Genomic DNA, 13,606 nt, shown 5'->3' on the forward strand with positions numbered 1-13,606 from the left:
TTTATTGTGATAAAAAATATAGAGCCTTGGGCACCATCGCGAACACAAGGCAAACCAAGCCAAATAAACGCCGCCGGTTGATTAATAAAGGCTCTGTGGGCCATTTTTAATACAGGCGACAAATGCATTCAATATTTCAGTCTGTGCGCAATGATTCGTAGCGTATAATTTGTCACACATCTGTGTATTTTGTGGAGAAACATTATAAGTGTTCGGAAATATGTAATCCTAATAAATTGTTCGTGGACGTTTGTCATTTTGCAAAGAATGTTTTAGCTCATTTATGATGGAATCGTTAATGTGGTGTTTCATTTTGTCCCGTCTTTTTATTATGCACACTTAGAAACAAAGTATACATATGTACAATACCGATATAAAGAATAGAGAGAAGTGTGTTCTTCTTGTAAACTGGCATTCCACTTATGTTCAAGGACTACGGGACATTCCCTACAAATATGGACACAACATACAAAACTGAAGACAGTTTCGACAGTGGGACATTGGAAGGTAACTTTATGATTTACTTGCATGTATTATTCACTGCATCATCTCTCTGGTTTCGCAAAACACGAGGTGGGAATCTCACGCGCCAAGCGTTGGGCTTTTGCGTTCAGAGTGAAACTGTCGTCGATGTGTCGCCGTAGACGTGATTGTCGAAGGGGGACAGCCAAGTGGCAAGCTTCATGTGCAGCTCCGATACGACCAGACCATGCAACACGTGTGGATAATGGTGGTGCAGGTAAGCCTCTCTATCTCTTTGGTCTTTCATTCACTCACTGATTGAGAGAAGTAAAACGTTTGGTGTGGTCGTATTTTTGAACGACACCCGAAGGGAGGCAGATGAGAGACTAGAGTAGCAGGTAAATGTATATAATTCAAATCTAGGTAGTACAGGTTTCCTGTATATAAATGACAAATTAACTACATACAATAAAACCTCGTTATTTCAGTATTTGATCATTATTCGTAATTTGGGATAATTGGGCATGGCTGCGCTTTCGGCATATATACGGTGTATTAGTAATTTGCCATAAGCCGAATGGCCGTACCAAATGGTCCAATTTCGGCATGACCAAAACAACGAATCGGTCTGGTGGCAGTGTGCGTGGTGAGCGTTAGTGCAGATCTGTTGCTTTGGACTTTTCCTTGTTCATGCACTCTGTGCAAGCCAACCCTCTCAGAAATGTCATCTACACCTAAATCAAGAAATAATAGAAAGGGACTCGCGTATAAATATCTTAGTCTGCGAGACAAATCCACAGTTTTGGATCAAATTGATGCAGGTGTGTCAATGCATATGGTGTGAAAATAAAATAGAAAAAAGCACATTATTGGGGCAGGAGGCACTAGGGAGTACTATTGTAGATAATTCGGAATATTGGATAATTCGGCAAGGCCAGAGCCTCATATGTGTCGAATTAACAAGGGTTTACCGTATGTATTTAATTGGCCTATTTTTTTAATTTGCATAGAACTGGTTGGGTTGAATTTTGCCGACATCTGACCCACAAGGGAGTGAGTTCAAATCCCAGATGAGGGTTGACCAAGCCAATAATTTCCTTGTGGTTGCTAACGATAAGTGACATTAACCTGAAGCCAACAATTGTTTTCCACTAGATTAAGTCTCCTCTTCCAAATGAATGTGGAATTTCCACCATTGGCTCAGGGCTGTAAAAAAGGAAATGAGCAGGAAACTGTTAAGCTAATGATATTTCACTGACCGAAAGAATGCAGACTTTGTAGATAGCCATGAGTGGCTATTTTACTGGTCCTGTCACAGTAACGTACAGTTTCCCATCACTGACTCATACCGCTGTTGGAGAGAAGCGCTATTCAATGCTCATTCGAGGAAGGCATACATTTGACTATTTATACGGTTCTTGAAATTAAATGTGCCAGGGTCATGTATCGAATGATGAGCCGTGTGTCAGTGTTGGGACGGGGTTAATGGGTGTGTGCTGAGCCAACATCCTCAGCGTACAGGTGTAAAGACATGGCGAAAATCAGTTTGACAAAAACACACACTGCTTGTTTGCTGGAGGTTACTCACGAGTAGGCAAGATTGACGTTATCCACAGGGCTTTGCTGAGCATCAGTGTCCACACTCACTGAGGTCATCCTTAGCTCTAAGAGCTTCCTATGGGTTTCTTCATTAAACACGAAGTTCATTTCTTGAGCCCTTGCCACGGGTAGACGCAGGACCCCAATTCTGCCCTGAGAATGTTCATTTATTATCTTGGAGAATCTAATTGTAGACAAAGTGACATATGGGATAATATTATGCACTACTGTGTGATGGAGTTGACAACACTTTTAAGTAGGGATGTAGGAATCACCATGCCTCGTTGGTCATGACATTCGTTTGACTTTAAACACCACACTGGTTCGCGTGGGTTGGTGGAAGGGGTACCCATAACTGCGGCAATTTGCACTCGCCACTGATGCTAGCAGTGGCTGCGAACGCAACTCAGGTTAACAGGTTCATAGCGCATTGCTCTTCTCACACACTACTGCCCCCCCCCCCCCCACTGTATGATACAATGGACATAATTATGTGACGTTCAATATTTAGCAAAGGGCAACATTAAATGTAGCCGAATATAACGCATGTAACATATGTACATATTTTATAATAAACCAAATGATATGTTTGAGAATGCCACGTCATTTTACCAGAGGTAAAAAAAACACCTATTATTTTCTGTTGGAATGTCAATTAAGAGGATTTGCAGGGTATATAGCATTGGTTAGGAAATCATTATTCTGACAAGAATATGGTTTTCACGACAACTTTTTTTTGCTGAAAGGCTTTGATGAGGATGATTGGAAAACATCGATTAGTGTTGACACAACCTTCATACGGATGGTTACTTTAAAGAAGTGTGGATGCAGAATAAGAACCCAGACCATAATGATTATGGCACCTATGTATGTGGTGAATTTCTTACTTAAATATGCTGAAAATTACACCCTCGCCCATGTTCAAGGCATAGTTTTGTTATAAATCGTAAGTTTGAATTGTATGCCCTGCAACTGAGACTTGATTGACAGTGAACCCTCTCAGCCCAATCAGACTTCATGAGGCTGACAGCAACCTTTCTGCGATGTTCAAAGCGAACCCCGAGGTTTTATATAATGGGCGGACTTTGCAAAAATACATATCTGGAGGGTATCCGTTTCATTTTTATTCTGGGTTACATTTAAAATGATCTGCAAACGCTGACCCTCCGTTGAAAGAGTCACCCAAAGGCATTTAAATAAAGGTTGCATTTTCAGGAGAACATTTTTTATTTATAACGTAAGGAAATATTGCACCTGAGGGGACATGCTGAAGTCACTCGTTGTACTGCAGACTCGCAGCTTTGTCGCTTGAATCCTTTCAACGTCCCCATGTTTGTTTTGTTCCACCCTTTCATCTTGTGAACTGGATATTTTGCGTTGCTGTTAAATATCGCGATTTTGCCCCGTAATTATCTCTGTCCCCTTTTTGGAATTGTTTAATATAACTTAAAAAGAGTAGAGACAATTGCTGTAGTGCTCTGACATTACAGTGGGCATGCAACTTGTGTAACTAACCTGTGACCACTTCCTGTCTTATATGTCATGGAGGACAGAGATATCTCTGGCGATCTGGAGTTTGTCTCTGAGAATCAAGTAAAAATCTAATTTTTTTATTTCTCCCTTTGGGCTCATCCACGACCATTGCCTCGACTCGTGTTTGAACAAGGTCTTTGTTATCTTCACTTTCCCTACCGGCCGCGAACCCTAACAGACGCCCTCGTCTCTCGCTCCATACTCCAAAACCAAATGCATAAATCATCGGCTCTCATCTATGCAACTCGCATCTGTCAACAGACACGAGGAGGTTTTGGAACACAATTTTGCCACGTTTTTCAGTGCAGTTTGGCGAAGGTAGCAGCTACCTGATGAGGGAATGGCATTGCAATCACGCAAGGCGCCTTTCGCCCACAGAAACACCCATAGCCACAATAACCGCAAACAATCACCTGCCATTGTAACCACCATAATAACACTACAACCACAGTTAACCACAGCGACACTCACCAACATTAAAACAACAAGTAATTGTGTAACGACTGTATAGGAATTAATTCCGATTCATGTAACATTCATTAATATGTAAAGCCTCCTTGGACTCCGTGATGGTCCCGTCTAGATGCTATATTCATGTACACTGCATTTGCCGTTATCACAAGCAATGCACCTTGCAGTGTGATGCCAGTGCGTAGGCAATATAGACACATGGTGTGCATCAATTAATGAAAGTGTGTAGTCTACATAGACACATGGTCTGCAGCGAAACCAGCATTTCAAATACATAGACACGTGGTCTGTAGTGTTCATACAACATTGACATAGACACGTGGTCTGCAGTGATGCCGACATTTATATTAGACAGATAGTGATATCAGCGTGTAGACCACACACGCATTGCGTGCAGGGATACCAGCATTTTAGACTTCGCCAACACATAGGTCTGTAGCGATACCATTGTTTATCTTACAGAGACTGATTGTCTGCAGTGCAATGACTGTGGAACACTGCCCTGCTCACCCACCCTCCCATTGCTCTTGCGCCAGCTGTCTGCCTTAAACAACAATGTTCCGCTGCCTCTGGAAAACGAGGCTTGGCCTTGGCTATTAAACGCATTCATAGGTTACTTCTTAGGTAGACATGGACGGTTGGACCTTAATGAGGTTGTACAGATTGGAGCCGAGAATTTGTTCAAGGCCATTAAGCGGTACAACATAGGGTTGTGCCTGAAGTCATATTGATGTTCTAAATAAATCAACATAATTGCAGATGGAATAACAGTTGCAGCTCTGGCCTGTGTGCTTATTTGTGTAAAGAATGCCCGTGTTGTTGCATACACTCAGTGATTGCACGCATGCCGCCGTTGTTGAGAATAATTACGGAGTTTTTGTTGTACACAAGAAAAAAAATTAATTTGTCAGCTGCAGCAGTGGATGCAGACATGCAGCGAATTTTTTTTTACCTCTGTGGTTAGAGATCCAATTACCTCGACTGAGCATATGGCATATGTAGGTCTCTAAGTTACAAGCAGATTCACGAGTCAATTACTTCACTAACTCCAGTATGTAGTAGGAGTAGAAATAATAGGCGCAATGTGACAGAGGCGCATTGCTCTCGCACCCCGTGTGATTTTCCCGGTCGCATTCTCGCCTCAGGTTCAAAACCTCGTGCTCAAGCCGAGCAAGGCCCCGCCGAGCATCTACGTGAAGGGCACGGTGCTCGCTGACAGGCGGTGGACGTTCAAGACCAACATGAAGCCCAACATCAGCGTAAGCGAGCCACGGTTTCCACGAAATCCGCTGGCAATCGTACTCGTCGGCCCAGTTGTCGGCTGGACATTCCATCAGTGGGGGTCAACTAAGGGCTCTGTAAATACTCGAGACCTGTCTCCTATGAGAGTATCAGCAGAGGATGTTTTTTGGGGTATATTTTTTCTCCCCCTTCCCCCCTCACTCAGGAGTTCATTGATTTAACTTTATACTCTATTACTTAATCCTCGTTCAATGGCGAGGGATGAGGGAGATCAAATATGGCGCCTCACTCAAGGCAGTCACAAGGTCGAATGGTAATCAACAGTGGCATAAACATGCCCGTTGTGTATTACACTGTTGTACAAAAATACTTTGTTTTAAGTGTTTCGCAGACTGCATTATGAACCTGCCAACCGGAGTTCGATTGTCGGCCACGGCCTTCATCAGGCGCGAGTGATATCCGAAACCGGTCGAGGCTTTCCATCCTTCACCAACTTGCACTGACCAGTGTGGCGAAGTATGGTCAAACAACTCCCACGGCCAACATGGCATGGGTAGGCCTACATACAGCAGTAGATTGACAACGGACTGTAAATTATATTACTTTCAACTTTGCTTTCATAACTGACAGCAACTGTTTATCTTTTTATAGATTCATAATTTAGCAGAGAGATCTTGCGGCCATTACTTTAACGGACATTTACATGCATGTTATTAGCCCTTACTAACATAGCCATGTAACATAGCATCAACAGTGGCAACCTGCTCTGATTTGGTTTTATTTCCCTCACTATTTTGCTTTATTCTCTTTTTTCGGTGACCCTGTTCACCCTGGCAAAATGAAACTGTCCTTGACTATGCTCGAGTTCTCACCTGGTTTAACAACAACAACAACAACCACAAATACACCAAAACGACTCGAACATAAAACTCCCTCAGCGCGAACGAGATGGTGGCACTTATCGCCTCGTTTCTCCCGCAGAACCCGAGGTACGACGAGATGTTTGTGTTCAACATTGAGCCCAAAGCGATGCAGACGGCCAAGCTGGAGTTACAAGTGGCCACCAGGAAGCCCCGCAAGGAGATCTTGGGGAAGACGACAATCAGCCTCCACAGCCTGGGAGAGGAGGCAACGGATCACTGGCTGGAGCTCTTCTTTCATCACGCCACTGTAAATAAGCTCATTAATAATTCATCCATAATACAGTTTTTTTGGGGTTAGATCGCGTAAATATAAATGTGTCGTTAAACCCGCCACCACCCGACGCAGCCATTTAGTATGGTTTGTCACGTAAATAGAACATGTACATTCGGTACGAGTATAGCACAATCTGAGTATGACGTTTCACCCGTAATTACGTGATGAAGCGATTTGTAACGTATTGATAGGAGGAAGACTTGATCCACGGGGAATCGGATTTTCCGCGGAGAGAGTTGAAGGATAATGGGAAGAGTAATTAGGTTTGCTCTGTCTGCTCAGTACAGGTGGATATTTAATGGGAATTGACACTTGAACCAACATTATTTTTTCTTGAGAATCGTTGAGCAATCCGCCCTGTTCAACTGTCAGAAACGTCTTCATCAATGTCAAGTCAACAGTCATTGTTACAGTGGCATGAATCTCAGGCCTGAATCTCCCATTGGCCGTTCCACTTGCATTTGGGCCAAACATTGGAATTAGGTGTGTGTTACAACTACGAGCGTAAGTCATTGCCACATGCTCATGGCAACTATAAGATTAATTATTAGTAATAATACGTGTTTTCTATCAGCTCACCCACCTCAACGTCAGTGCCCTTTGCCCACATGCATCCACAGCCCAGAGGGCATGAAGATTAAATAACTGCACACGTCTGCCCGATGTCTCTCTGCATCCCACCCGTTGGTGTCTGCCAACATGCTGAGTGGCAGTTCCCATTATGAATTCAGAAGACATTGAGAATGCACGTTAGCGTTCAGACCCGAGCATCCTGCACCTAACACATCGACACAGTGATGTACAGTACAGGCAAAAGCCATCAAAGTCAATCAACTTTAATTGGGGTGTTAAAACAATGTTGCAAGTCTCTTACATTTTCCGCACCCCCACCTCTTTCCACACAGCAGTGAAAATGGAAACACCACAAATAGTTAGTTAATCGGTAGGTCACATGTGGTGGGGGGTAAAGTGTGGATACTCCCACATATTTTTTGTGTTTAGTTCGTTGTCCTTCCCCCGCACCACATATGAGCACGGTTGGCTACGTACGGTACGAAAGAAGTTAACACACGTGCACACATCTTCAAAGTCGTCTGGCCAACACGGAAACGTTATGACCTCTAGATTGGCTCTGTAGAGTTTGTAGTGCAGGGAATTCCTCTAGCAGTGCTGTGAGCAAGACATTCCAGGGCTGCACCTTTACCACCAGCTTATGGGCCATCTGGATGAGTGAAAACACGTGAGTTTTCATGCACGCCAACTGTCACTCAATTACGATATTCCTTTAGTAATGCAGGCGCATCTGATCCACTACCAAGCATGTAAGGATCACAGCACTATCAGTATCATTGTGCAGCAGTGTAATAGGGAATCATGGTAGATTCGTAACATGGGGGCGCTGATACCAACACACATTGGGCCGTTAAACAACGTTGTTAGTGTCCGTTGACTTGGTGAGTGTATCCCCTTTGATGGCTCGTTGATATCTCAGAACAGATTAATTACTTTAATTTCAGCGCAATGAGCTCAGAATACAGAGCTGCATTTATTACACAAAATAACCATAAAGCCTGTAATTCTGTAGAGGTATCCTAGCTTATATCCATAGTATATATATGGCAAGATACATCATACTGTCTCGTTACGCAGATGCACGATACTCAGTTAATGATATTGCCAATATTTATAGCATTGTCAATTTGTAATTTGTTTATTTAAATAATATAAGCAACGATTCAGTTAACAATCTTTACTCCATAAACAGTCACTTGATTATATGAATGGCTTTTTAATGGACATAAGGCTCCCTCAAATGAATCACGAGCTACATTTATTGCCCTTTTATTGTTTTCGGGTAAAGGTTCATATTAACGGCCCATCACAATCTCTTATTCAGCAGATGCTTAATAACATATTTTCTCATTAGGGGGGAATTGAGTGATGGCACAGTGGTTAGCGCACTGCGCTGTGAACCTGGCAACCTGAGTTCGATTCCTGGCCGTGGCTGACATCAGTAGCCAGTGATATCTGAGTTCATCCTGGGTGCCATGGGCAATCAACCCCGCTGACTGACGCAGCATGGGATTGATTGTCGATCTATCCAGCAATTGTTTGGCAAAGGAATATAAAGAACGAAATCAATGGGTTTTCTCGTTCCATTTATTTCGTAAAATGCTGATGAGTGCATTCCGTGCCGCGGGTAACTTTGAAGTCTTATTGTGAGCGCCTGCATTGCAGATGGACAGAGGGGAGCTGTGTGTGTCCAGCTGTCTCGACTTGCAAAAGGACACCCTTACGCTGCACATTAAGGAGGCACGCGACCTCCGCAAGTCCTACTCGACCACCCCAGGCAGTGAGTCACCTTAAAGGAAACGGGCGTGCGTGCACGTATCCACACCCACGCGCGCATGCCTCCACATAACCAGAGCAGCGAGTCTGAGCCTACCCATGCCGTCAGGTGCGCAAGGCAGAGCCAAGAGATTTCCTCATCGAATCTATCCTGGGTCAAGGTGTTTCACATCTCGTATGTCAATATCAAGTGCTGTCGGTTTTGATGTTATGGAATGATGAAATGTCCTTTTCGCTGATTGCCCTGACGACAACCTCTTTAACTTCGAGTAGAAAACCTCTTTTTTTATTCTGTCGTTTTATATTTTGAGCATGTGACCCAAGCTGGTCCATCGTTAACATTGCGTTTCTGCAGAGGCTGCTGGTCTATTCCTTGCTCTTTTTTAACGGCACGTGTTGATACATAATCTGACTGTTTGACGAAAACAATAATTAATGGATTTCTTTAGTTTATTGAGGCGTATGCAACATCTCAATGAGACTATTGTCCGATTATTGTACTCTTGGCAAATAAATAATATGTAATTCAAAAATACTGCATTATTGTTTAGTCGTAATTGTATTACTGTTGTTCATTTATTGTCAGTTGTTCTTTCATGTTGTTTAATGCTGATATGGACATCCGATTTTTAATGATAGATGTTTTGATAGTTGGTTGAGATGTTTATTGTATTTGTGGCCCATATCTCCCTTGAAAAAGAGACTTTTGGTCTAAACGGGCTTGCCCCTGACTTAGAGGATACAAAATACGACGTGTGATGTCATAAACTGTGCTCTTGAGCATAATTTAAAATATCAACTCAGGGCAATTCAAATTTAATTAAATGGCTTTTGGTACTGCATTAGTTTAACAAAAATACTCGTCGATAACAACATTTTTTTCTCAATAATTTCGGCCCTTTGTTAATCCACTGCTGAATGAAGGCCTTCCAACAATGCCAGTGATGGGTGTCGTTTGGCCATACTTCACCACGCTGAGTCAGTGCGGCATATAAATCGGGGGCTCAGAACTTGTTCAAATATCATGGCTAGGAATCAAACTTCGGTGAACATTTCATCGCTCAAAGCGAACACCACTGCATCAACCCTCTGCCGTGAATTTGTTTGGTAATACTGCATATTACAAACTGACATTTAATCTAAACAATATTGGTTATTGATTAAATATGATTAGAATTGCTTTGGAAGTGAAGTAAACTTAGTACCTTGGACAGCCTGGGTAATTTTAATTTTTTACCTACGTGACTTTACCGAAAAAACCTAAGAATATGAATAAGGAGACAACGATTAAGCGTTTGTGCCCTCGCCTTCTCAAAGGAGCGTGACGTAGACTGTGTAATGCTACCGCAGCATAACACGGAGCCCCGCTGTTGGCTGGGCCAACTGAGAGTGCGCTGCGCTCTGAGGCTGGGTGCGGGGGGGTTACCTCCGCAGTAAATTGGATGGGAATGTTTGCCCGCAAGGCGCCGGCTCCGACGCACGAACGCTCGTGCGTGGCGAAGGATCGAGTCTCTCTCGTCGGCACAGGGGCGCGTGCTGCGTGCCCTGCGCCCTTCATCGTCACAGTCTTAGCTTTGAAGATTGCTCTCTTCTCATCATTGAACAGTAATTGATTTAAAAAAACAAGAAACCCGAGCTTTTCGTGTGCGCATGGGCAGAAGATGCATTTGAAACTTAATTTGGAGCTTTCGTGACTGCAGCAATTACTCTTTGGTTCTTTCGGTAAAGTCACGTATAAAGAAAACATAATACATTAAATAATAGCATACGACGTTTACCCACAGAGAGAGAGAGAGAAAACAAACTTTAAACTTCCCCGTAGAAGTGGTTCAAACTAACCACTGAACAAAGACGGTCACTGCATCGCGCACTTTCAGATGCGCTTCTGCGGCCGTCTGGACTGTTCTTCCTTCTGATATTATGAAGCCACTGTAACTAAGAACTTTTTAATATCAATTGAAAACTTATTTTAAAAACTGCTCTTTGTGTTTAGTTTGTTGCCCTTCCCCCACACCTTCGATGAGCATGGTTGGCTACATATGGTGCGAAAGAAGTTCAACATTACATATATAAAATTTACTTTTTAACAATGCGATGTAGCCCAATCAAAAATCGGTGACACGGTTGAACGACATTTTAAAGAAAATAATTGGTGGTTCGTCACAACTGGATGAGCTTCGTCAGTGGGTGATTTTAGTTCTCGTTTAATAACCTTCAAATGTAGCTAGTTTATTTCATTTGCAATGTGGCATGCATGGTTTATTCTTAGAGTTTCGGGCCTGTATCGCAATTGCGAAAGGAAATAGCTCAAGTAGATACAGTTTACAAATGCCTTATGGAAAAAAATGTGTGTTTTTGCATGAGTGTAAGTATTCACAGAGTTTATAATTGATCATCCTCAGCATCCATGATATAGGGCGCTTTTTTCTGGAAGATTTCCCTGTTTTTTCCTGGATGTTTCTGTTGCGCATCGTCACTTTAAGATGTTCTTTGTTCATGTTTTGTCTGTTGCGGTTGCACCCGAGGTAAGAGCCTCATGGCTCACAGGGCTATACCTAATAAATTAAACTGAAAACTCAAACTATCTACTGTTTGATGATGGCCACCTGAAGCCATCTCTCACAAGCTTGCGATGCAAAAATCCCCAGCAGATATAGTTTCCAAATGCCTTCGGGGCACAATGCGCATTTTATACTGGTGTGTATTTACACAGTATGTATTTGATAACGTGTTATACATTAATATTAATAACATTTAAAAATAATCATTTAGAATATCTGAGACAATTTGAATTTTCTTTACAAGAGTCAATAACAGCAAGTATGTAATGAAAATGCATTGATATTTGTTTGCACACATGCACACACTTGCACACACACGTGCACACACTTGCACACTTGTACGCACAATAGATGCATTCGTGAAAGCCACCATGCTCATCGCGGACAACAAGATGGAGAGGAGGCAGACGCCACTGAGTGCCGTGGTACGTGGCGGCGTCAGCTGGAACCACACCATCAGCCTCCCGGCCGAACACCGGCACCACAAGTTCCTCGGAGTGAGCATTGAGCTGCGGGTGTTCTACCGCGACTCGCTCCGCCGGGCACACCTCCTGGGCCAGGTATGTGTCTCTCTCCGTCTCCAGCTCTCTCTCTCTCTCTTTCTCTCTGTGTGTTTCTTATGCCCCAAACAACAATGAGCCCCAACCAAATGTGACCTTTTGCTGCACAATAGCCAAGCGCTGTTTTTTTTGTGACGTTCAAACCCATGTGCGCGTCGGTGAGTGATGTCAATTATATAATCTCAACAAATACTGTACAACTAAATATCCACCGCATCGCGCGCTTTCACATGCGTCACTGGAGCTATGCACTTTAAATCTAGATCGACAACTCATTTCTTTAGAACTGCTTTTTGTGTTCAGTTTGTTGTCTTTCCCCTGCACCCCCGATTAGCACAGTTAGCGACATACCGTACAAAAGAAGTTCAACATACATACATGTTCTAGAAGAGATAATAATCCGATATTTGGGACATAGTGATCAAGTCTATCCTTGTAAGTAGAAAAATCCTGAAACCGAAAATTGCAAATTTGGGCCCTCCATATAACAAAATGCAAACCGCAAGAGTGCAGCCCTGCCATTGCTTGCTAATGCCACTGCTGGCAGAAAGACCTCCACTAGAGCAGCTTTACAGAACTCATAGATATGGGTGGTGCTCACATTTTACCTCACCACACGCGATCCTGTAATAAACTGTGGTGAACCCACTTGTACTGCTGAGTGGACAGAGGTGAGAGATTTAAGAGAATCTTGCCCCATTGGTTCAACTGCCGCACCGGGAGATCGAACCTTTGACCTCTGTACTGCAAGTCACGTGTGCGGACCAACACACCATGGCAGCATCTCTCCCTTGGATAAAAGTTGAAAAAAAAGTGTTTTTTCAGTTTAACACATAGTAGGCAAACGTGACCAATATCATCCATAATATGGGTTTGTTTTTGTGTTAGATCGCGTAAATATAAATGTGTCGTTAAGCCCAAATCTGGCTGTCACCTGATGAAGCTAGTTGTAATTACTGGTGAAATGTCGTACTCAGATTGTAAATGTTGTGGATTTGCAATGTAACCCCAAAAAATTACCAATATTATGATTGATTTTCTCTTTTAAGCATGGGGCTGCGATATTTTTTTTTATCTGGAGGTTCGGTGTTTTTGAAAGTGTGTGATGCTAAAGCTGATAAAACGCAATCAAAGCAATCTTTTTTGAGTTAAACTTTCATGGATATATCTTTTCAACACTTTGCTGTGTATGGACACGTGTGTGTTGATACTCTGTTCATGTCTGTGTATGGGTATACATATAATCATATGTATATGTACTCGTGTGCCATGACGGCATTCATAGGCACTTGCTAACTAAACTTTCCCCAACAGTCTGTTCAGGCAATAGTTGTCTTTGTATTTATGTAATATGGACAATTTTTTCAGATTTTCGTATGAGCTAATACTGTTTTTCACATTTCTTTGTATTCATACGGTAGTTTTGTGTAAATAATTTATCACGTACCTTGTAAATATACGGCCAGTGTGTGAGTTTAAAGACTTTGTATGCAGTGAGTAAAGAACATTGAGTTACATCTGGGTTAAAAATAGGATCAGAATGTTCTCAATTGCCTGTCGCCTCTGATTATTGTTACCTTGCACTGGTCTTGCCAGGAGCAGTGAACTTGTAAATTGGACAACAAATCATTG

At 42.6% G+C, this 13,606-nt stretch overlaps 1 protein-coding gene across 1 annotated transcript in view; it reads left to right on the forward strand.

Moving 5' to 3' along the window:
- TC2N (tandem C2 domains, nuclear) overlaps positions 1-13,606 on the forward strand; it is a 41,714-nt gene that overhangs the window by 11,834 nt on the left and 16,274 nt on the right. Inside the window, exons 5-10 of the mRNA XM_078602268.1 lie at positions 432-507; positions 645-739; positions 5,211-5,324; positions 6,289-6,477; positions 8,743-8,857; positions 11,766-11,974. Coding sequence (XP_078458394.1) covers positions 432-507; positions 645-739; positions 5,211-5,324; positions 6,289-6,477; positions 8,743-8,857; positions 11,766-11,974 — 798 coding nt within the window. The remainder of the gene's footprint in view (positions 1-431; positions 508-644; positions 740-5,210; positions 5,325-6,288; positions 6,478-8,742; positions 8,858-11,765; positions 11,975-13,606) is intronic.

This window comes from Lampetra planeri, chromosome 18 (genome assembly GCF_965212315.1).
Source record: "Lampetra planeri chromosome 18, kcLamPlan1.2.h2, whole genome shotgun sequence".
Lineage (NCBI taxonomy): Eukaryota > Metazoa > Chordata > Hyperoartia > Petromyzontiformes > Petromyzontidae > Lampetra > Lampetra planeri.